The 26,326-nt window shown below is 41.5% G+C and overlaps 1 protein-coding gene across 2 annotated transcripts in view; it reads left to right on the forward strand.

Annotated features, from left to right (window-relative positions):
* Slc9a9 (solute carrier family 9 member A9) overlaps positions 1-26,326 on the forward strand; it is a 560,109-nt gene that overhangs the window by 146,243 nt on the left and 387,540 nt on the right. For both annotated transcript variants that reach the window (NM_001271438.2, XM_087562860.1), the window contains 1 exon segment: positions 913-1,028. In NM_001271438.2, coding sequence (NP_001258367.1) covers positions 913-1,028 — 116 coding nt within the window.

The raw sequence follows: 26,326 nt of genomic DNA on the forward strand, positions 1-26,326 counted from the left end.
GTTCCTGTCTACAAGCATAGCAGTATCATTAACTGTCAAGGACTGGTTCTTGCCCATGGGGTGGACCTCATTTTTGGCTAGTCATTGGTTGGCCATTCTCTCTATCTCTGTCCTATACTTATCCCTGTATATCTTTTCGGCAGAAAACATTTTGGGTAGAAGATTTTGTGGGATGGTTGCTGTCCTTATCCCTTGTCTGGGAGTCCTGCCTGGCTACAGGAAGTGGCCACTTCAGGATTCACCCCCCCCCCACTGCTAGGAGTCTCAGCTAAAGTCATCCCCATAGCACCCTGGCTCCTCTTCTTCCCCGACCCCTTCCCAAGTCTTTGGGATGTTGTAGAGATGCCTACCCGCCTCCGATTTCTGTTCTCCCTCACCTGCTGTCCCTACACCTGATACCTGACTACCCCCCTGCCCCTTTCCTCCCCCAGTTTCCTCCCTCCATCCACTTTAAATATTATCCTGAGTGAGGTAACCCAGACCCCAAAGGACACACATGGTAAGTACCCACTTAGAAGTGGATATTAGCTATAAAGTCTGGGATAACCACACTAAAATCCACAGAACCAAAAAAACAAGGAGAGCCCAAGGGAGGATGACTGGATCTTTCTCAGAAGTAGAAATAAAATAGATATGGTTTGACAATCTTTTTATACATCCTTGAAGCTTAACTTACTTTCCATGACATATGTTAGCAAGTGCTCTGTTAACCATTTGCTAGGTGAATGGATTGTGATATTCAGTGAAAATATCCTGCAGAGCTGAGATATCATAGTGGCCGTGCATTGGCAGGATGGTGGTGGTTTATGCACGGTCCACATTCAGAAGGCACACAAGAATGTTCTCTGAGACAGCATGGATTTACACAGGGTCCAGCTCGATGTGTAAAGGCCTTCTGTTTCTCTTTTACAGGTTAATTATGTATGGCTTTGTGAAGGCCATGGTGCACGCTGGCCAGCTGAAAAGCGGAGACTTCCACTTCACTGACTGTTTGTTTTTTGGTTCACTGATGTCTGCTACAGATCCAGGTAACTGTGCAAATAATGCGTGTCTTTCTTTGAAGAGCCAAACATTTAAATTGATGGTTTCTCCACGGGCCGTCATTTTTGTCCCCCTGGTAATAATTCTCCATTCCTCATCATAGGCTGTTGACATATCTGTAAGTGAATTAAATAAAAAGTCAAGAGAGAAAAGGGGAAAAAGTAGGTAATATCAGACAGCTCCGGAGAAATTGGTCAGAAAGCAATCTCCATGGAGGAAGAGACTTTTTAAAGCCATTATGGTTTCTCTCAAATGTAGAGCCATTCTGAGCTGTTGTCCTTGTTTGTCTCTATTCAACACATCCTTCTTTTCAAAAATTATCTGTTAAATAGTTTAAACATTTTTAAAATTGTTTACTATGGAGCTCTTAAAGTTCATTGAAGATAGGGATTAGAGTGAGCACATGTCCTCCACCCCCTCCAGTTTACTATGTGTTGCATTAAAGTGAATTTCAAGTTCCATATTTGGTGCGTAAGTTCCCTGAAAGTGACTGCTGTTGCTGTAGTAGAACCAACAACTATTCGAGGTCCGGATTTAATACTGTGAAAGCTCCCATCACTGTTTAAATATCCTTAGTTCACTTGTTGTTATTGCCATTGCTGGTTCGTTAGTAGTTTATACAAATCATATCCCAAGATGGCGCACGATACACTGCTCTGTCTGCTGAGCGGTGTTTAAACTTAAGATCCTCTCCATCTGCTATGCTATTTATCTGTTGTTTGGAGAATCAGTGATAGTTTCAGGAATAAACTGAATATGGTCCCTTAAAATGTCCCTGTGTGCCCAGTGTTTCTGGTGGTGAAAGCTAGTGGCTTAATCAGAATCAGGTTGGCCCTGATTCCTTTAAAAATGATCCTGGGACTATCCCATCAGAAGACAACGGTGACGGGTGCTTCTGCCGTCAGCTTGTCCACCATACCATGAATTGGCACGCTAGCAAAGATGGCCAGACTGTACCTGAGGGTGAACAAAACTGGTTTCTTATTTGAGACAATGAAAGAGAAGGCTCAATGGCGGTGTGCTTGCTAGTTTTGTGCCAACTAAGCTGGAGTCAATAGAGAAGAGACAGCCTCAACTGAGGGGAAAAAAGGTCTCCATGAGATTGGCTGTAGGTAGGCAAGACTGTAGGACATTTTCTTAATTACCAATTGATAGGGAAGGGCCCAGCACATTGTCAGTGGGGGGAGGGCTGCTCTTAGGCTGGTAGTCCTGGGTTCTATGAGAAAACAGGCCGAGAAAGCCATGAGGAGCAATCCAGTGAGGAGCACTCCTCCAAGGCCCGTTTGAGTTCCTTCCCCGAAGTCCTTTGATGACGAACAGTGATGTAAAATCATGAGCCAAGAAAACCCTTTCCTCAAGTTGCCTTCCTCCTGGTATTTCACCACAGAAGACAGCAGGGACCAATGGCTGTCCCAGAGGGTGTGGTATGGGAAGGCTTTGTGATGGGACGTGCGTTTCCATTTGTGATACTTAAAGGTTTAAGGGGTAAGGACTTCACCCTGGATTAATTGTCAGGAAGTAAAAGTAATTCCGTAATTACCCACTTGGTTGTGTCTTATCTTAAAGAGGGAAGACCAGACTAAGCCTAATCTATAATTGATAAAGAAACCATTTCCCTCTTCATGGTTAGAATAGCGGATGTTCCTCAGTTTGGCTTGGATACTCATTGTGTTTAGGGATGATTAAGGAGTTGTCTTGATCTTGTTCTACCCCACCCTGGTTACAGAGTGTCCTTACCTGAGGCTGTTCTGTGGAACTGTCTATGTTCAACAAAGGAAAGGAAGACCCAGGGGATAGGAGCAGCCAACACCTCTTGGCCAGTATTGCTGGCATCAAATAGGTTATAGATGCTTATTCTCAGGTTCAACCTCAGGCCTCAGAACGTAACAGTGAACTTAGCTAATTCATAGGCTCAGACAGTTTGACAAGCTCTATTGCAGCTCCCTGTCTACCTGGGCTGCTCCAGTTCCCACTGATGGTTACTAGTTAATCCAGTAGAGTCTCCTCAAAAAGTTTCCCAGGTCAACCATTCAGGCACTGCACAGTGTAGTAGCAGCAAGCAGGAGGCAAACAAGGCAAATGATCGATAATTTCCTCTAATTTACTAATTTCCATGATAATGTGTTGTTTCCATGGCATCCTCTACATGTTGTCACCAAAACAGGTTTTTAAAATACATCTTCCTGAATGCATGGATTTTAACATAATTGTGTTTCAGTCTATGCTAGCTAGTCTTTTTAATGACTAAAATGCCTTTTTTTCAAAAAAGGAAGTTCATGTTTCTTCATGTTTCTCTTGTATCCTTTTGACATGACCCTAGTGATCTTTGATTAACTTCTTGCATTTGAGTAGTTCTAATGTTCTAGCCTTATCATCTATGACTTCTGTGCCTCAATTCAAAAATTAGCCATGTCTCCCATGAGCCTGGATCTTTTGTTGATATTAGTTTCCTTTCTCTTTAGTCCCCTCATAGCTGTTCATCTATCTCTTGTTTCCGTGGATTTGAATATTCTGTTATCTCACATAAGTGTAACTTTTAATATGTAATTTATTGTTTATCATGGTTCTATGTGCATACTACAGAGCCTGTGTTATTTTATTCCTTTTTTGACATTTTTTATTGGATTTTTTTTTTACACTTGGATCTTTCAAGAAGAAAATTTGTTTAAGCACCAGTTTTGTTACTAAGTGTTGTCATTACCATTGGATAGGTCACTCTTTTTAGACCATCTGGGTTCAGGCAGTTATATCATAAAATTCATTAAAGCTATACCATAAATTGATCAAAGTTATACCATAGATTCATTTTAATATTTTCAGCTCTGTTTTAGGATTATAGAAATTTTATTATGATGCCTTGAATTTGAATGTACATTTGCATTTTTCTGCCTCTTTTTCCTCCTCCTGCATTAATATAATTTTTACTTGCTTAAAATATACATTCTTAAAATTATCTCACATACATTATTGCTAAAAATATAACAACTGAAAATGGCTTAAGATTTCATGTGGTTATTTTTAGCCTTTGAGTAGACCCCACTTGGGATGTAGTTAAAAGTTTTTTTTTCTGTTTTTAAATCACTTGACATGATTCCAATGTGTGGTTAAGCCCCAAGTCCATCACAATAATGTTTTTCTGGTTCACTGTGCTTTTGTTGTTTTGTCTTAGAATTGGATTAAGTATCTTAAGGATTTAAAAACAAACAAACAAAATCATACTGGTATGGGGTTAAAGAGCCTTAGCTGCTATTCTTGTCTGCTCTGCCCTAACTTCTGAGACATTTTGGTAGTTATTGGGTTAAATTTCTATTCTTAAGTTTAGGCTCACAAGCAAACATAGTCACCTTCTAATATATACTATGCTATACCATCTCTTTGTCTTAGTTTTGTTTAATTAACAGTAGTTTTTAGACATTGGCAACAAGCAAAGATCTCTCTTGCTCCCTTTTATAGCTGCGGAATAGGCCACTATTTAGCCAATGCACCACCAATTGGGATTTGAAGGTGTTTTCTTGTGCTTTTAATTTAGTAATGGTGCAGCAATTAGCAGCTCTTAAATGAACAGCTTTTCACACACTTCCAGTGCGTCTTTGAGATCGATTTCTAGAAATAGATATTCCTAGACACTAAAATTCTCCCCTGGACTGTACACCAGTTTGCATTCAGCTAGTGATCTATGGTGGTTTATTCTCCTCAAAGACATGGCCAGGCAAACTTAGGATCCCCCATACGTTACAGGATTTACATCTCCCCGTGGTCTGCCCAAGCATTTCTCTTATTATGACTGAGACTGTAACATTTATTTACATGTTAAGGGGGTGTAAGAAGGGTACCCCCAGCCTCTGGTTTGGAGCCACGGTGTAGATGAGCGAATCAGAGATCCATGTGGTGTAGAGAGACAGATGGCTCCATCCCCTTGTCCAGGGATACCTTGGCTATTCCACCACTGCCAGGAGATTAACGTTGCCTTTTTCAGAATGACTCCACACTACATCACATGGCCCGGGGGAATGCAGAGGTGGCCTGGCAATGGCAAGAAGCAGAAGCTCACAGGAAAGGATTTCATCCTTAGTAGTTTTCAAGCTAGTTAGGGCTACACCAGCTAAATATGAATAGTGTGCCTTTCAGTTTCTCCTGTCTACGCGCCTCAGATGGAGACACCGCTTCTTCATCTGTAAAACGGAAGTTATGGCTCCGGCTCTCACCGCTCTTCCAGCTCTAACGGCATGTGATTCTAATTTCTGTGAGATTTCTCTCAAAACAAACTTTAGTTTTTAAGAAACTAGAAAATCAACCCAAAGCCAGCCCGCTGGAGAGTTCGAGGTTCTAGCCCCACTCAGCAAATGCTGCCATGATTTCAGATCGCAGAAGCCTATAGCGAATGAGCAGGAGCCCTGGGTTCCCCTCCTTCACTGAGAGCTAATTGTTATATTAAAACGCATTGAACCCACTCTCTGCTAAATTGGTGTAATTTAAGGTCTTCAATAACCTTAAAACACTTAATCTTACCCCACAATTATTCATTTATTGCCTAAATTCTCATGACTCACTAATTTATGAAGGAGAACTTGTGCGCTCCAGCTTCCCGCTCCTTGGACTTTTTTAAATGAATCCTTTCCCGTTTAGCTGCATCCTAGCCGGGGTCATTACCTACTCATATGTATCTGTTAGAGAAACACGTTCAGGCCCTACATCTTCTTGCCACTTCCGACTCTGACTCTCTGCAGCTACTTTGGTTTGCCTCAGCTGGTGAATCTCCTAGTTTAGCCAGGAGGATTTGACCGTAATTTGATTAATTCCACATGACTGGTGAGACACAGGCTGCTCCTGGGGCAGTGAGTGTATAGCTAGTGTCAGACCCCGAGACAGTATAGGCTAGACAGAAAGGGTCCAAGAGCATCTGTTCAATCTGTGAGTCAGCTTCCTTCAGGTAAATTCGGAACAAGGGAATAAAAAAGATGGGCAAAAACAAAGAAATTTAAATGCTGTAGCGAAAGGTCCCGACGGGGAGAATGAAAGTTTGCCTTAATAATCCCGCTTTCAGGCTTTCAGGTAGTGAAGCCTGTGAGGAAACCTACTGTTCTCTCTTTCCCTGGATCATCCTTCAGTGACTTGGGACCTTTTGGTAAATTTAGAATACCCAAGATAATGATTTTGACTCAGAAGATCTAAATGCCCTTACAGGCTGGTAGGTAAGATACAAGAGGCGTCTTTAAGGTCTGTGAAGAGACAAGGAGCCCCCAGCTGAGCCACAGGCCTTGAATATGGCTGTCCCTGTTGACACCTCATTTGTGCTGTTGCCCTTCCCACTGCAAGGTCTCTGCTAGGAGTGTCACCTCGGAGGCAGTGTCAGCTGTGCCCAGCCTCTCACTCTAATCACCTCCAGATGCTGGTCCCTCCATCCTCCTCTGTCAACAGCGCTTACCACTAACAGTCAGTCCAGTCATTTTGATTGATCTGCTTATTTTGGCCCACTGCCTGAGCAGGAGGACTTTTAACCTGTCTTTTAAAGCTAAGCCATCTAGTGAGCTTTCAATAAATTAATGGATACGTTTGTGGAAGAAACTCTAAGAGCCAAGCTCAGAACATTGAAAGGAATCTTCTGAGTTTGAAATGGGAAGTGGTTGGATGTATAGGTCACTGTCAGTAATTAGATGCCTCATGACCCTGGAAAGGACAGGGACATGAAGTACAGACCAAACACCAGGTAGAATTTCTTTCTCCCTGTTCACTGAATAATCAGGTTAATACTTTCCTGAGGACACCAAGAAATGGTTTTGTAGAAAATGTCATAAGGTGTAGGTATTTTAGGCTGGACGTTATTCAAAGTAATAGCTTCCTTTAGGAAAAGGAAGGAATCCACATGTTACACCATGTTTATTAAATAATTGTCCAGAGAATCCTAGAAACTCATCCTGGCATTTGATAAGACCGATCCTTCCTGCAGGTTCCTAGATAGCTTCTCATGTGAGCTGTGTTTTTTTTTGCATCCCTTCAATTCCTCTATTTCTTTTTTGGATTAAAATGTCTTAATTTTATATGCCGCAACTGTACTAAGATTCGAATACAGCTGCTGCCCTTCGAGCACCAGAAGTTTTTGTTCAAAGCTGGAGGGTAAGTGGCTTCAGAGACACAGCTGTTTCTCAAAGGGAAAAACACTTCAGGCTGTCTTGGATTTGAATCAAATTAGCTAAGGTGGAGTCTATAGCTTTGTCTGTTGTACACAGGACTTCTGAGCACTTAGAGTGTGGCAGGCTCAGTCAATATGTACAACAAGCATAAATGTGCCCTCTGTCTCAAAGACTTAACACAAAAAAAGCATCTCATTAGTAATTTTAAAATAATAATAAAGTTATTTTTATGGTGCTGGAGACTGAACCCTGGGTCTTAGCATGCTAGACAGTTGTTGTGCCCCTGAAATATACCCATGGGACATAGTTTTTGACATTAACTACATGTTTTAATATTACTCACCCAATATCAAGTTAATTAAATATACTATTAAAATTAATTCTACCTGTATATTTTACTTTAAAACATGACCACTAAAAACTGTAAAATTATGTGTGTGGCTTACATTACACTGCTGGACAGCATTTCCATAGAGCAATGTCAAAGGGGAATGTTGTAAGACAAATATATAATCCATAATAAAAATTAGCACAACAATCTAAAATTAAATAAACCAATCAGACATGGTTACAGGGTATGATGGTTGGAATGAGACCGGTCCCCATAGGATCATAGATTTGAATACTTGGTCATTAGGGTGTGGTTCTACTTAACAGAGATTAGGAAATGTGACCTTGTTGGAGCAGGTGTGGCCTTTTAGGAGGAAGTGTGTTACTGGGGGCCGGGGAGTGTGTTGGCTTTGGGGTTCAAAATGCTCCAGACCCAGTGGCTCTCTCTCCTCCTGCCACCTGATGACCTAGATGTAAAACTCTTAAGCTGCTGCCCCAGCACCATGTCTGTGTGGTGCCATTCTTCCTGCCATTATGATAACGGACTGAACCTCTGAATGTAAGCCAGCCTCAGTTTAAGCATTACCGTGGTCATGGTGTCTTTTCCCTGGGCATCTGGTGGATTACGGCATTTGCTGAAATACAGATGATTTATATTTTGTGAAATTGAACTAATACGTCTGAAATTTTATTTCCAAATTTTTTCCAGTCTTTTTTCTCCCCACTGGATTTATACCCATGCTTCAGAAGCAGTGAGAGAAGGGTTGATTTTAATACCATAGCTGTGCCTTCCAACCCAAACCCTGCAGCCTCTGACCACGGAAAGGCAGCTTCAGTAATCTCCAGCCCAAGTCTCTCAACTGATTCTCTCCTCAGCACAGCATAAATAAAAAGGCCTAACAACCTCAGACCACAAAGTGTGTGTGTGTGTGTGTGTGTGTGTGTGTGTGTGTGTGTGTGTGTGTGTGTGTGTAATAGATGTTACTGGTCTTATTTATACAGTTTACCACAAAACCAGCAAATCTAACAATGTTAGACCCATTTCAAAGTGTATTGAGACATTTCTATTTCTGAGTTAGATAAACTCAATATCAACAATAAATGTTTATATAAAAAAACTCTTCAAGGGGTTGGGGATTTAGCTCAGTGGTAGAGTCCTTGCCTAGGAAGCACAAGGCCCTGGGTTCAGTCCCCAGCTCCGAAAAAAAGAAAAAAAAAAGTCTTCAATAACGACCACCCATGTAGTCAGTTGGAAAAATCTACCTCACAACTCTTTTCATGAAGCTTAGGATTTATAGTGAGCTGATGTACCTTATTGGATCAGTTCTCCAATTAAGCAAGGAAACACACAGAATTCAATATCATTCATTATTTGTCATTGTCATTGCTAAATGACATTTAGTGACTATGAGTAAGAAAGTACCCACAGATGCCTCAGAAAACAAAGGGCTTGCTGCTCTGGATTGCACAACACACAGGTGGCTAATGAACAGAAGAAGAAATGGTGATTCTTGTTTAAGACTGTACGCCGGATAGGATGGGCCCATGCTGAGGTCTGCACTCTACCTGGGCTCCATGAGCCTCAGTTTCTCCACTTATACAATGGGGATAAGATTTATTTAAAGGTTTGTCTTTGAGAGTAAATGAGCCAATACATTTTTTAGTTGTTGTTGTTTTGTTTGTTTTAAAGATTTAATACTTTATGTGAGTGCACTGTAGCTGTCTTCAGACACACCAGAAAAGGGCATCAGATCTCATTTCAGATGGTTGTGAATCACCATGTGGTTGCTGGGAATTGAACTCAGGACCTCTGGAAGAGCATTATTTTACAATGACACTGAATGGAGATGGCATGTTGCTGTCACTGTAATAAGATGTGAACAGTTTTGCTTGGTTCTCTGGCAATAGTGCTGAATTCTTCATCCTTAGTGGATTCTGTCTTGCATGGCTGCTTTCCTTTGATGGCTGCACGGTTAAAGTTGGAAGTGTTAGGTGTAAAATGTGGTGATTTTACTTTAAGAAACAAGTAACACTTTCACTTCTGTTTCTACTGAGAGAAGATAATGGTTCTTAAAATTAAATTTAGACATTGTCATTAAATTTAGATAGTATCATTTTACCCCAAAGAATCTAGAATCATCTGCAAGCATAGCAAGAGCCTTTATCTCCCAAAAACTTTCCAAACCTTGTAAAAACTTGCCCAGAGTTGAGGATCCACTGTTATTGTCAAGTCATCTGTTCACTTCCAGATAGATAATCAGATTGTTCTTTCTGTCTGTAATCAGAACCCAAGAGTGATCCACAGGTGGTGATGTAGGTGCCATAACCCTGCCTTCTTTCTTAGTCCAGAGCCATGCTCCCTGACACCATGTCTTTTGAGCTGTTGAAGAAATGAGGTCACTTCTATAGGAGTAACCGCTTTCTGGATGGGATGGGATGCTCCCTGCTGCACCACTGTTTGTCTCAATATATAGTTCTCTAAGTGACAGCTCCCCCCCCCCCCCGTCAGGCTCGTCTGCCACACTTCCCTATAGCCTGGGTGTGTTACCTCCATTAAAAATGGCAAAATATTGGTTTTTGTAATTTTACCCTTTCTTCAAAATATTTATCTATAATTATTCTTGTAACTAAACTCCGCTATGTACTTATTCTAAGCCGTTTCTGATATATCAAACAGGATCACGCAGACATCCTCTGGACTCTTATTGAAAAGAACAATCCATAAATAAACTTCCATTGTAACCATGTATCAAATTTAACCACATACACACAATTGCACCTAAAAATACTAACAGCAATGTTTGTAGTAGGTGATGTTCCTGCAAAGCCCTCGTCCCCAGAACCTACTAACATGACTGCATTAACTTTCATGGCTCAAGAGACTTTGAACGTGTGATTATGTTAAGAATAGGAAATCATCCTATCTAACCACATGGGAATTTACAGATTGAAGCCCCCTCCCTGGCTTTGACTGGAGGAGATGAGTGCGAAAAGGAAGACCTAGGAAGATACAATGTGGTTGCTGCAGGTGGAGGAGGGGTGGAGCCATCCAAGGGATGGAGGTGTGGATTGCCAGCTGGAATGCTTAAAGAAGCTGGTTGCTCCCCTGAAGCCTTGTGTTACTTTTCTATGACTCTGAGGAAACACCAGATAAAGACATCTGAAGGAAGCATGGGCTTAGTTCTATCTTATACTCTCTCCTGGCATAGCAGCAGGAGTGTGAGGCAGCCGGTCACATATCACCAATCCTATGGGACTGGAAGTAACCTCTGGTTATGAAATCTGAAGGCCTCGCACACGTTATCTGCTTCCACCAGACAACTCCATCTCCGGACAGATTCTATAGCCTTCCATAACAGAACCATGAGGTGGAGACCTAGGGTTCAAACCCTGGAGATTATGGGAGACAATTCCCATTCAAATCACCAGCAATGACTGTAACCCTGCTTTAATTTTTATCCTACTGTAATTTGTGTTAAGAGCCACCTATAGAATTATAGGACTTTGTGTCCTTTTAGGACACTGAAGTTTCAGCTTGCTATGGTATTAATTTAATATTAATGCAATTCTTAAATATCAGTCCCACGTAATTAGGTTAAAATGTCCCAAACTGCCCCATAAAACGTACTCTTGCTGCTTTCTTTGATCAACAAACCAGACAATATGTGCTCATTGCTTTTAGAAATGATTTTAAAAATAATAAAATTATAGGATGCTTTTCTAAAAAGAGACTTTAAGGCCTGTGTAACCGTGCACTTTTACATACAAAGCGCACACGGAGGTTTAGAGATGGGTAATTTGGCTCTCCAACCATCATTTGCAAAGCTAGCATTACTAACTGGAAGAGCAGCCAGGCCTATAATCCGTCACTAGGGAGTCAAGTGGCAGGGTGATCTGAGGATCCACGAGTGCGGCCTGGGCTCCCTAATGAGATCTTGTATTCAAAAAAGTGTTCCTATTTGTAAGAAAATGTAGAATCACCTTGAAAACACCTTTGGGTGTACCTACGAAAGTGGGGGATGTTTCCAGCGAAGCTGGGAAGAAAGACTTCCTTGAATGTGTGACACTCCTCCACGGATCCTGGACTGGATAAAGGGAAAACCAGCCAAGCATCAGCATCTGCCTCTCTCTACTCCCTGACTACATACAATGTCACCAACTGCTTCGTGTTCCTGTCATTGTGACTTCTCTACCATGATGGACTGATCCTTAAACTGTGAAACAGAATAGACCCTTCATTGTGTTGGTTGTGTGAAATATTTTGTCCCAGCTAAAAGAAAAGTAACTAACACAGTATTACAGTTAGTTTAGAGGGTCCCTCGTGGTAGACAGTGGATTTTGGGAGAATGGCAACCTTAGTCTGCTTCCTCTATCCTTTGTTGTGCCATTTATTATTTGCCTGACCTTCCTAAGATCTTGGTTCCTAGGATGCCCCCAGCAAAATCATGGGCTCTGTGTTGTTCCTACACAAGGAGCTTTCTGTACCATGAATAGTGTGAGGCTCTAGATAGCTATAGTTGCTGTAGAAGAGGCTTCCCATGGAAACTGGAATGAATATAAGAAAACTGTGTGTTGTAAATCTGTGCACTTTGGACCTCCATGATAGGAGAGGACAGAGGTTGATGTAGAGCTGATGTTAGCGAACTTGACCTCCTGTGGTCTAGAGGCTTCCATCTGTCCTGAGAGGTAGCCATACTGTTTTAGCTGCACACAGTGCTGCTTACAGAGCTGCTTACACAGAGGGGAGTCCCACACTTTGAAGTTCCAGGAAACAAAGACAATTAAAACACAAGATTTCCTAGCACCCAAGGAAAGGAAGATCATTCCAAACAAACAAATTGCATGGCCAAAATACCAATTACTTCTTGGAAGGGAGGATAAAGAAAACCAAGTACAGATATGACCTATGCTTTTTTCCAAGTAACAATTGAATGGAAGAGTAATATCACCCATTATAACGAAAGCCTGAATTGGTGGCAGGCTGTATAGAAAAAAACTGAGAAATTGAAAGGTGAATTAAAAAAACATTGTGTGTGTGTGTGTGTGTGTGTGTGTGTGTGTGTGTGTGTGTGTGTGTGTATACACCACTTTTATGCACGTATCTGCTTCTTCCAGAAGAGAGCATCAGATCCCAAGGAGCTGGAGTTACAAGCAGTTGTGATATGCCCATTATGGGTGTAAGGAAGTGGACTCAGTGAAGCAAGCACTCTTAACCATTGAGCTATCTATCTAACCCCATAAAATAACATTATAATGTACTTAAATCATGAAGGTAAAACCAGAAACTGAATGGCTAAGGCAAGAGACATCGCATTAAATATGAGAGACAGCATAGGAAAAGTTCTTTAAAGAATCCAATAATTATGCAAACTGAACATTCTTTTTTTTTTCTGGGCTGATTGAAAAGACTCAACTAGTCAGATTAAATCCATTTGAACCCATCTAGTTTCAGGCAGGATTGAGGAATCCTAAAGCGTGTAACCGAGCAGCAATCTGAAATTACACAGGAAGAAGAGAACACCAAGTAAGGCAACCACATACAAATAGAAAGGAAAAGCAAAAGCCATTTATAGTGAGTACCTTTAATGGTCAAATTTACACCCCCTACAATCCACCCCAGAAGAGAGGCAATCAATAACTGTTCTTACTGTGTGTGTGTGTGTGTGTGTGTGTGTGTGTGTGTGTGTAACATGCCCAGCTGCCTCCAGTTCTTGCACTGTGACTTTCACTTTCCTGCAGTAAGGGACTACCTGGAATTGTGAGCTTAAACTTAGCCACTGTCCCCTAAGGCACATTTTGTCTGGATATTTTATCACCTCAAGAAAAATGAAGCTAGGACACCATTGAACTTCCTTTTTGTAACATTTGGTGTTAGAAGAAAAAGTATGCTGCATGGTAGTTGCTAAATATATGTTTACAAATTCAGGAAAGCAGGAAGAATTTGATTAAAGGGTAATTATGCTGGGTGCCCTCAATAAACTCTTTTAGAATTAGCTATAATAGAGAAATAAAAAATAATGGATTGAATAATGTAACTAATCAACATGATATATGAGATATTTAATAGGTCTTTACCTTCCTAATGAAAAACTGCTTTTTGTTAATCAACAAAAAATTTCAAAACTTGGCTGTGTATTTTGCCACAAAGGAGCATCAACAGATTCTAACAAGAATGAAGAATTTGCTAGTAACACTCTCTAATTGCCTAAGACACAAAAGAGACAATAGAATTCTTTTGACATATTAAAAGAAATCAAGAGGAAAGTATTTAATGTCTAGGATGCAAAGCAAAGGGGAACATTGGAGCCATACCTAATAGACACTCAGACGAAACTTTGTGCTATTAATTATTTGTGATTGAAGAAGAGGCTCCAACTATAAGAAATATAGAACTTAAACAGGAGACCGGATAAAGAAAAATCAAACTAAATAATTTTTAGAAAGGGGGTTAATAAAGACAGATGAGTAATTAACAATGAAATAAAAAATAAAAAAGGAACCAAATCCAAACAGTAATTATGTCCAGGATGAACTCGGTGAGCAACCGGAAGGAGAGGTGTAACGTGTGTAGGAGTCACCAGAGACACGGAAGAGAAGGACAAAGAACAACACCTAGTGGACAAGAGTCAGATCTTTAGATGGTATAAGGCCCAAAATAATATTCTAGGCAATGTGAAAAAAAACCTTTAACCATGAACAAAATTACAATAAATTTCCCTGGTAATAAATAAAAATCTGGAACAAAAGGCTCAAAAGATAATAAAATACCTACCATTGAAAAGGTACCACGGTCAGATGGTTTCATAGCTGAACCACATCTCACTTTAAAAGCAAAGAACTCTAACAAGACTTAATTACTGGGAGCCATGTGGAAGCACGAAAGCCTCCTGTTTATGCAAAGATGGTGGCTGAAATCAAACTGCTGGAAAAGAACCGAGGCAGTAAAGTGGCAAACCGCCTTACTCAGACTTCAAAATACTGTCGCTCAAAATAAAACATCTGCAAATAGAAGCTAGAACTGTTAGTAGTAAAAATTCAGGGGCTCCTACTGTATAATGTTAAGTGGACTGGATATACAGTTCTGAGGAAAACACTTGCCCATCATGAGCAAGGCCCTGGGTTCAGTCTCTAGATCCGCAAAAGCAGACCACCACCACCGCCGCCACCACCACCACCACCATCGCCACCACCACCACCGCCGCCGCCGCCGCCACCGCCGCCACCGCCGCCGCCGCCGCCGCCGCCACCGCCGCCGCCACCACCACCACCACCACCACCACCAACCACCACCACCACCACCACCACCAACCACCACCATCACCACCAACAACAACAACAACACCACCACCCACCACCACCGCCACCACCGCCACCACCGCCACCACCGCCAAAAACAACAACAACAACAACAACAGCCCCATTAACTAAGATTAATACTCTATGGATATAAGACTGTCAGTCCTCATAAAATCTACCAACTTAAGTAGTAAACAGAACACAATATTGAACATATTAATGAGATAAAGGCATTTGAAATCATGCAGCAACATTAAAGATGAATTAGAGGTTTAAATGAATTAAAATAATTTTAATGTATCTCAAAGCATTTACCATAATCTAATAGCAGATATAATCATTTTTAAATAACTGCTTGAAACTGGATAATTCCAAGCTGCATTCACAGCCAACTTTTTTGAAAGCAATGGGTATAAAAGAAGGGTAAGGAATACGATAGAACTCTAATGCTTTGGCTTATCAATACCTCTCACTCCTGGGTCCTTGGATATTGAGAACACGGCCCAGTGAGTCAAGTGGGAGGAAGCTTGTGGAGTCTATCAACATGGAGCAAACTGCTATCCATGATCCTGTCAGTTCCAAGTAACACAGCAGTGAGTATCAAGGCATAAACATCAACATTTCCCTTTCTACCTTCCCTTTGACCTTCCCTTGGACTTCCCCATTGGACAGACAATTGGAAACCAGGGCCAGGAGACTCACTGTTGTCATCATGTGGCCAGTGTTCTCTGGCAGAGAGCAAGGTAATAGAGCTGGCTGATGATCTGGAGGGACAGATGTAAAATACTGGCACAGCGTTCCAAAGACTGAAATGGGGGAAGGGTGCAAGACAAAAGTCACACATAGTAGAAATCAAGGAAAAAAGCTACCATCTTCTGTTAACATTTTACTATATAAAACAGCTATTACATTACATGTAGCGATCTGTAAGGTTCCTGGATATACGATAAATACACAACACCTACTAGCTATAACTTTTTACGTTGTGCCTGATGGTGGAAGCCTGTCATCCCACCGACTGCACAGGCTGAAGAAGATGGATCACAAATTCAAGGCCAGCCTGGCCTACAAAGTGTGCTCAAGGCCAAGCTTGTGCAACTTGGAGAGACATCATCTCCAAATGAAAACTGCACAGTGCCGGGGATGTAACGCTTGCCTAGTATGCATGAAGCATGGGGTTCAAGCCCAAGAACCGCCTCCCACAATGGCCACATAATATCTAGAAGGCAAATGCAATATCTACGAGATCTGCACATACTTGGAGTTAGTATTAGTATCAAAAATTGTAACTGTCACTGTAAGCAGATGAAGAGATAAATCCTACGGTACGAAGTTCTAATTAGGGACTCTTTCTTTCACTTGCTACTCAATGGCTTTAAGACTGCTTTTCAGTAACAAGATCCTTAGCAAGCTATGTCAACCCTGATAGTTTTGATGTTTCTCCCCAAACATACTAATGTCAGTCTTTGGATAACAGTCTTTTTGAAACCTTGTATGCCTGGAAATATTTTACTTACACCATCATACCACAAGAGCAACTTGGTTGCATACAAAATTGTGCATTCAAAGTTACAGTTTTTCCCTATGGCTTTATGTTGAAATATTTGAAGTTTAAGTATGTATCTCTTTGCATTTGGTGTTTCATTTGCATCTGTGATTCCCATTATCCAGATGCCATACCCCTACTTCTTGTCTCCTGTATCTCAAGATTTTCAAATGTATTCTGGTGTTAAATCTTCCTTCTTCCATTTGGTAGAACTCCACAGATGAATGTCCATTTCCCTGGTTCCCTTCTTCAGCTGTATCCACCGATCCACCTTCCTACATCATTCTAGTCTCTGCTGTGTTCTTTCTTCTAACTCCTAATTTTGTTTGACATTGATCATTTGATGAGTCTCCCTCTATCTCTGTCCCTGTCTCTGTCTCTCTATCTCTGTCTCTCTGTCTCTCTGCCTTTGTCTGTCTCTGTGTCTCTGTGTGTCTCTCTGTCTCTGTCTGTCTCTGTGTCTCTGTGTATCTCTCTGTCTCTGTCTCTCTGCCTTTGTCTGTCTCTGTGTCTCTGCATGTGTCTCTCTGTGTCTCTGTGTCTGTCTCTCTGTCTCTCTCTCTGTTTGTGTGCCTATGTGCCTGAGTATGCATACTACAGTGCACATGTTGAGGTTAGGGGACAACTTGCAGGAGCTGGCTTTCTCCTTCTTTGTGGGTACCAGGGACTGAACTCTGGTGACAGGTGCCTTTACCAACTGTGCCATCTTTCGGACAATGCAATGTTTGTCTCTTGTATTTCTATTCATCTATTTTTATTCCCTCATCTCTTTATTATTAAATAATTTAATCATTAAATAATTTAATACTAAAACTCTGACATAACCACTCTAATACTGTTTCTGCTTGTTGCTTCTCTTTGTTGTTATTGCTCTCATAACTCCTTAGGAAATATCAACAATTAGACTGAGCAAGTATTGTAGCCCATCAACGTGACTACAGCTAATCACTTTCATTTGCTAACACTTCTCTAGCCCAGTTACCTGGGGTAAGTGACTTTCAGAAGCCATTAGCCCTCATGTCAGGAGGGGTGGATAGGCATCTGACATTGAGAGGACAAGGAGGCTGCTAAGCTTTGATGATTCAGAGGACAGCAGCCCCTAATAGATAATTCCCTGGTGTAATGGTCATCAGTCCATGGTTAAGAAGCCCTGTACCGACTAACTGTATAGCACAAGGTTTAGAGCAAAGCAGCATTGTAATCTGCTGGCCAAGGATTTGTAAGTGAAGTCAGTTTTCTGAGTCCATTCCTTAAGCTCTAGATTTCTCGGTAATGCTCTGATCTGAGTCGCGTGAACGTCTGTCCAAGTGCCTAGCTAACCGTGTGTGCTTACACAACAGAGAGCCAAGCAGTGATTATTCCAAAGAAATAGAAGTCACAAAGGCAGGATTCAGTGAGCTTAGTTGTTTTTGTTTCTTGATTCTTCTTTTCTCTGCTCCCTTCTTCCTACCTCCAATCACCTGCTATTTATATACAGCAATTCCAATCCGCCTTCCTCCTCCCTAAGATTTCTCAGGGCTTTTTCTTACGTTTTTTTCCCCAGTTCTCTATAGACTTCCCCATCATTGGTTTTTGGGCATAAGCTTGTAGCTTATGTCATACAATGGCACGTTGCCCCAAATTAATGTAATATACTTACAAGGAAAACATAGTACTTTCAGGTTGAAACTGGGTAAAATTATCTGAAAGTTTACGATGTCAAATAAAAGCAAAAGAGGACTTGCCTAACCAGTTGTAAGAATATCATAAAAAAAAATCATTGTAATCAATCCAAATGGGAATGGCCCAGGATAGAAAAAAAATAAGAAAAGTACTCAGCATAAATTAGAATTTGAAAGAAATGAAAATACAGTAGATTAACTAAATGCTACTTGCATAACTGATTAGGTATACCTTTAGAAGGTGGTTTTTATAAAAAATGTACTTGAATTAAAAGATAACGATCAAGTAAAAACTTCACAGAAATTTATAAATTAGTCTCCATAAATTATGAGTATAAATTGACCCTCATAAAAATGGAAAGATAATTTATAAAAATACCTATTTAAAAAGGAATAAAAAACTTCACATGGGGAAAGATATAAACAAAATCAATGGACAGGTAACATATTGGGAGAAGTAATTTACATGCAGATGATGATTCATTACTCTCTTTGCAGTGATAATTGGCACTAAGTAACAGAAACTCAGACACAGACTAGGACCAGGCAATCTGTAAAGGATCAAACCTACTTGGCCACAAACATGAGAAGTTGTTCAGGTTCAAGGGAAGTCGTAGAAATGTACAATAAAACAACAGCCTGTCATTTCACCCTGCAGTGCTTGGCAGCACTAACAACACTAACAGTTGCCATTGGCAGGGATGCAGGGAAGCTGAGCTTCTACACATTTCCAGTGGAAATGCAAATCATTAAGAGACTTTTGGAAAGCAAAAGCATCACTTATCGAAACTTCAAACGCACAGGCCCTCCTGACCCAGCAAGGTGATTTCCGGAAGTCTAATCCATACAAGTTTTGTTTTGTTTGGTTTGGTTTTGTTTTATCACTAACTCTTAATGGTTTGTGAACAAGGATATTTATCACAATATTCTTAAGAGGACAGATTGAAGAAATTGTTAGACTTCTACAGAACTTCATGGAGTTATTAAAAGGATAAATTAGTGATCTTCCTGTTCAGACTTGAGGATTTCCTAAGAGGCATTTTCTCCCCACTGTGTAAAGTAAGATGAATAAAAATGTATATAAAATGATTCAAAATGTTTAAATCAATGTTATACCCTCCTGTATGTATCTGGAGGCTCCTAGCTCTTAAGCCTATGTTTGTGTATAGTATATACTTGACTTGGACCTTGAATGGGACTCAGGAAAGATAGACATGAACACTGTTTTTTTTTCCCCATCGCTCTCTTGAGGCCCCAGGGATTGGGGAGGCCTGGGTGGGTGTGGGGTGGAGGACATCTTCTTGGATGCAGGGGGAAGGAAGAATGGGATGAGGAACTATGGGAGGGGGCAACAACTGGATTGCAAAAAACAAGTAATAAAAAACAAACAAACAAACAAAACATCCTGGAGGATCTAAAGGTACCTGATGTGTATTCTGATCAGTAAACAACCCACAGAATGTAGACTGGGTCACACAGGGTGAATACCGCTAAATTACAGGTTTCTCTTGAGAAACTGAATTTGGAAACATTGTTACAACTCATAATAACAGGAACAAAAGGCAAAAGTCAAAAAGGCTAAAACAAGAGATGCCTTCAGTATACTTAGAATCAGGTAAACTACGGTGAACTGAAGGTTTGAGGGGCTGCAGACTAAGGGTGCTGAGCAAGGCAGTTGGTAGAGTAAGGGAGACGCAGCAGTTCAGTTGGAGAACAACCACCTGGCCCAGGAGACAGAAACGAAAGCACCAGGCCCTCACACGACCTGTGTGCTCAGCCACGCCTGGTTTGTGCACATCCCCAGAGTAGACCTGCTGTCTCTTGAGCTCTCTGGACTGTGTCTCTATGCCTTGCTGTTCCCAAAGTGAAAATGAAGAACTGAATTACATGCTTTATAATCTGGAGAAATTCTTTTCCTGAGGCTACTCCTTGCCCACCAGGAGATAAAAACCTGAGGTATTCACGTTGCCAGCAGAGACTCACGTGAGTAAGGAGCACCTCCACTCCTATAACAGAATCAGCAGACCCAAAGGCTGGCTCTTTGAGAGAATCAACAAGATAGAGAAACCCCACCCAAACTAACTACACGGCCCAGAGGCAGGATCCAAATTAACAAAGTCAGAAATGAAAAGGGAGACATAACAACAGAAATGGAGGAAATTAAAAAAAATCTTCAACTCCTACTCAACAAAACTGGAAAATCTAGATGAAATGGATGGTTTTACCAAACTTAAACCAAGAGCAGGTAAACTTTCTAAACAGACCCATATCCCATTAGGAAATAGAAGTCAATTAAAACCTCCTAACAAAAAACTAAACAAGGGCTGGGGATTTAGCTCAGTGGTAGAGCGCTTACCTAGGAAGCGCAAGGCCCTGGGTTCGGTCCCCAGCTCCGAAAAAAAAAGAACAAAAAAAAAAAAAAAAGAAAGAAAGTAAAAAACTAAACAAAACAAAAACAGAAACAAAACAAAAAAGCCCAGGGCCAGATGGATTTAGTTCAGAATTCTACCAGACTTTCAAAGAAGACCTGATACCAATATTCCTCAAACTATTCCATAAAATAGAAACAGAAGGAACACTACCTCATTCATTCTACGAAGCCACAATTACTCTGATACCTAAACCACACATGGACCCAACCAAAAAAGAGAACTTCAGACCAATCTTGCTTATGAATATCAATGCAAAACACTCAATAAAATTGTTGCAAACTGAATCCAAGAACACATCAAGACCATCATTCACAATGATCAAGTAGGCTTCATCCCAGGGATGCAAGGTTGGTTCAATATACAAAAAAATCCATTAACATAGTCCACTATATAAAGAAACTAAAAATAAAAAATCGCACGATCATCTCCTTAGATGCAGAAAAAGCATTTTACAAAATACAACAAAGTATTGTAGAGATCAGGAATTCAAGGGCCATACCTACACATAATAAAATCAACTTACTGCAAACCAGCAGCCAATATTGAATTAAATGGAGAGATGCTTGAAGCAATCCCAACAAAACTGGGGACAAGGATGCCCACTCTCCCCATATCTATTCAATATAGTACTTGAAGTGCTAGCTAGAACAGTAAGACAATAAAAAGAGATCGAGGGGATATAAATTGGCAAAGAAGAATTAAAAGTATCACTATTTGCTTATGATATAATAGTATACATAGGTGACCCCAAAAATTCTACCAGAGAACTTCTCCAGCTGATAAACCACTTCAGCAAAGTGGCAGGATATAAAATTAACTCAAATAAATCAAAATTTCAATTTGATTTAACATGTGACTTCAACCACACTCTCCCCGACTTGCTGAAGACAGGTAGCTGACCTTAGAGAAGAGGCATAGAAAGGGGTGTCTTTCTCACGTGCCTTATTTATCACTCACTGGATATAGGTTCTGACATCTCCAAAGTGGGGAAAGCAATAAGTACCCATTTTCTGTGATTGATGTAAGCCCCTCTTAGAGTACCTATATAGGCTTGACATGTGAGATTTTTCAAGTGAGACCCAAACTTCATTCCACAGCATCCATCCAAAGCCTCCTGGGGGACAGATTATGTTGCCTGGTGGGCTAGATCTGGTTCCTTTCCAAAGCTTAGATCTTCAGGTAACCCATGTGAGCAAGAGAATCTCATGTGAGTCTCAACTTGCAATTGGCAGAAGCCCCTTTACAAATCTCAACCGCCAGGGGGCGCTAAGGCCTTGGGGTCCTTTCCATGGCTTAATGCGGGTGAGAGGTGAGAGAGCCTTGCAACTAGACACGTGGATGAAGACCACAGAGCTCCCTGTAGGAAGGCTCCTCTTTTTCAAATTACGATTCACCGTCTGTTGCAAATGTGTGTGGTGATAATTACAAAGAGGAATTTAGTGCGAAGAGAAGCTGGCGGGACATACGCGGGATTGTAAAGTTGGGAAGAGAGAGAAGATAGGACGTTGGGTTAGAAGGAGATGGGAGAGGGTATCAAAACTCAAAACCTTGTTAAAGCAAATAGTGTGTTTGTTATGCTAACGTGCCCGTGCATGTGTAAGCTTATCTGTGTGCTTGAAAGGAAAATTACATAGAGAAATTAAGCAATCATTTTTATAGCGTGTTAGTAAACCACCATGAGCTGTAATAGAAAAGATCTTAAAACACAATGTGATATTGTGCATGTCATGAAACTTAAAACAGAATCAGCAAATTCGCATATGACATGTAAGTCACACATCTTCACTTTCTTCAGCAGCTTGGATGTGCTAAGAATCCAAATTGCCCAATGGAGCCCTGAGCACTGGGTATGGGCTCTCATCAGGGGACTACTGGCCCCCATTAATTCAATTTAGAAAACTCGCAGTGGCGTTATCCCGCCCAGAGACTAAATTAAATGCACGGATTTAATTCACTCACTGAAATTAGATGTCAACAGGCATTGGATGCGGAAGTCAAAGTCTTTTTGCTCATGGTTAACTGGACCTATGTGACATGTGTCATAGACTGGCGCTATTTCTTGTTATTGGGAGCTGAGAGACCCCAGGTCTCATACAATTCCTGCTTCAAGTACATAGGGCAAATTCAAGCTGGCCGTGTAACCTTTCTAGGCAGTATTTTCCGTGTGTGTTCCTAGAACAATGTGATGGCAGCTAAGATCACTACCTTTGCAGTTAGGATCATTCCGTTTTAAATACCCGAGACTTCTCAGGAGTCTGTTAATTACAGATTACTGGGGCCTGCCTCCAGAAACCCTGATTCCGTAGGTCCCCAATGTTCCATTTCTGACAGGTATCAGTGAGGAATGGGGATGCTGCTCCACCAAGCCGACAAATTTAAAACTTGAGGAATAAAGTATTTGCTTTTCTGAGTAAAAATGGTTAATTGTAAAATGAAATAAGTTCACTGTAAGGATTCCCATTAAAATAAATATCTGTGCAAGCCCTCGTGGGACATATGTACAGTTTGAAATGTGTCACACTGTCTTTCTTACTGTAATTATAAGAAAAGGTACTTTTTTTTTTCCCATATCCATTTTCTCCTAAGATGATGTAAACTTTTAAAGCCTTAGTTCCCAGGAGCTTGGTGCACGCAGAAAGCCGGACAGGGTATACAGCTCAGTGGTGGAGTGCGTGCTTTGCATGTGTAAGGCCCTGTTTCTATCCCCAGTACTGCAAAAACAAATAAATAGAAATGAAGAAATTGATACGTAAATAAAAAGTACTGCTGACAATGTCTGGAACTAGGTACTGTGGGCGGAGGAATTTTGTTGAGTGGAGGGGTGTTGCTGTGAGTGATGGTACTGTGAGTGAAGGGGAAGTGCTGTGAGCAGAGAGGCGGTACTGTGCGTGGAGGGGTGGTACTGTGTGTTGAGGGGCGGTACTGTGCGTGGAGGGGCGGTACTGTGAGTGGAGAGGTGGTACTGTGTGTGGAGGGGTGATACTGTGCGTGGAAGGGTTGTACTGTACGTGGAGGGGTGGTACTGTGCATGGAGGAGTGGTACTGTGCATAGAGGGGTGGTACTGTGCGTGGAGGGGCGGTACTGTGCGTGGAAGGGTTGTACTGTACGTGGAGGAGTGGTACTGTGCATAGAGGGGTGGTACTGTGCGTGGAAGGGCGGTACTGTGCGTGGAGGGGTAGGTACTGTGCGTGGAGGGGTGATACTGTGCGTGGAGGGATGGTACTGTGCGTGGAGGGGTGGTACTGTGGAGGAGTGGTACTGTGCATAGAGGAGTGGTCCTGTGCATAGAGGGGTGGTACTGTGCGTGGAGGGGCGGTACTGTGTGTGGAGGGGCGGTACTGTGCGTGGAGGGGTGGTACTGTGCGTGGAGGCGTGTTTTTGTGCGTGGAGGGGTGGTACTATGCATAGAGGGGTGGTACTGTGCGTGGAGGGGTGGTACTGTGCGTGGAGGGGTGGTACTGTGCGTGGAGGGGTGGTACTGTGCGTGGAAGGGTTGTACTGTGCGTGGAGGGGTGGTACTGTGCGTGGAGGGGTGGTACTGTGCGTGGAGGGGTGATATTGTGCGTGGAAGTGTTGTACTGTGCGTGGAGGGGTGGTACTGTGCGTGGAGGGGTAGTACTGTGCGTGGAGGGGTGGTACTGTGCGTGGAAGTGTTGTACTGTGCGTGGAAGTGTTGTACTGTGCGTGGAGGGGTGGTATTGTGCGTGGAGAGGTGGTACTGTGCGTGGAGGGGTGGTACTGTGCGTGGAGGGGTGGTACTGTGCGTGGGGCGGTGGTGCTCTGAGCTGAGGCAGTTCCTGGCTTTCATAGTAGAGGAAAAAAACCACAGCTTAATGCCTTAAATTCTTGGAACTTATATTGTGCATCTTTGAATATGCCTGTCAAAACAAGACAAAATCAAACAAAAATTATTTTCTCTTTCTCCCCAGAGCTGTTGACAGATCAAATAAGATGCTTTGTAAAGGATTACTTATAAATTGCTAAGTTTTCTATAGTAAGATCTATAATAAAACTTAACAACAACCAACTCTCCTTGGGCGTTTAACTGACTCTTCAGATACGCCGCGCCCCCCTCTCGCCATGGCACTTTAATTATTTGTGAATGCATATAAAATTTGCCAGAAGTTTGTTAAAGTAGCCACCATAAAGAGTCTGCTTTCTCTCCCTCGCCTCTTGCTCCTGTTCACTTCCATAGTAAACCCCAAGTACAGGCATTCAGAGGAAGGAAATTAGCAATCAGAGCCATGCCCTGTGGAAGCTCTGCTTTTACACGCCTGCTGTACACTCCAAGACTCTGACGCTATAGCAATTGCTGGGCGTGTGGGTACTGCCCTGTTGTCCCATCTATTAATTGCTTGTGGCCAAAGCGACATCTATGCTGGGGGGTCTGTTTGGTGCTATCTCCCCATTCAGATCCGTGTTTGGGTTGGCCCCTCACTATTGTTTAAATCAGCTCCACGGCTCCTCTCATTAAAAATGCTTTTCCTTGGTAATTTGACGGCCAGTCCATACCCTGAGTCATTGTCTGCAGTTCAGCCCATCGGACGTGCGTCTGTCTAACAGCCTCACCAGAGCCCATGGACCCGAAACACAGCTTCCCATCTTGAGCTCTTTAATGTGGGATTGCTCTCTGCAACAAATTCTCTGACTTGGAAACATGACTATTAATAATATTGATAATGATTAATAATATTAATATAACATTAAAATATGATTATTGTTTCCGTCTCATACTCAGATGGAAACACTAGAGAAATTGTACATGTGAATATTCATCTTTTCAGTTGCTAACACTTTGACGACAGCGAGTTGTCCAAAATGAGAGGCATTTCCATACACCACATTTGCAAGTCAAATTTTTCTCTTAACATTTAAGTGGTAGAAAAACAAAATTTAAAAGAGCCACTCTCGTCCTTTAAAGTTTACCTCGGTGTAACTGTTTCAAAGGCACATGAACTGTTTTACCTTTGATCGCAATGATAATCTGAAGACCCTTTCTATTTGGGGTTACTATGGTTACGCTGCACGGGTGATGTGTGAGCCGCACTGCTGTTTTGATAAAAATAGGTATTAACTATCAGCCACAGAGCTTCTCATTTTGTGGCACCTCTTGCAGAAAACGCAGCGGCATGTTTAAAGGGGGATATGCCGGGTGCGCAGAGGCGTCTCCAAGGCAGCACGAGGGAACATCTGCATAAATAATGGTGATTGGTCATGTGTATAAAAATATTTTTAATTAAATTCCTTCTAATTAAACAGGGCATCTTGCTGAATCCCTTTCTGCTATTTGCACCAACTTAGTCGTGAGGAAGATGGCTGATTAACAGACCCTAAAACCTATAATTAAAAGCAGAACTGTTATTTTTGGAGAAAAGCTTCTTCAATAGGGGTGACTTAATTGGCCTGTCTCTCTTAATTTTTCATTTGTCATCGAACTCCTCAGTTAAAGTCTTCATTTTTTTTAACATGGGAGAAATGATTACTAATATTGGCGTAATCCACAGTTTTTATTTTTGATTTGTGTTTTCCTTTGGTCTCTTTGATCATGCTCTCTGGTCACTGTTGTATGTCACTATTTGATTGTGGTCTTCATTTATTTGCTTTGTCAGGGAGCCTGCCATTCTTTTGTATATCACATTATATACTGATTTTTTTGGGCGGTGGGGGTTCATCTCTAGCCCTCTCTGACTCTGTATTTCTAAGTGCCAAGTGGCCAGACACTTGACCACTCGCTCATCTTTGGTTTTAGTATCCTACCTTGAGAATCCAAAAGAAAACTGGACAACATTCTAGTCACCAAAATAAATAAATACATACATACATAAACCAACCAACCAACAAACCAGATGCGATTGGCAACAGAGTTTCTTCCATATCATAGTTAACAT

The sequence above is a fragment of the Rattus norvegicus genome, chromosome 8, assembly GCF_021556685.1.
Source record: "Rattus norvegicus strain SHRSP/BbbUtx chromosome 8, alternate assembly SHRSP_T2T, whole genome shotgun sequence".
Classification (NCBI taxonomy): Eukaryota; Metazoa; Chordata; class Mammalia; order Rodentia; family Muridae; genus Rattus; species Rattus norvegicus.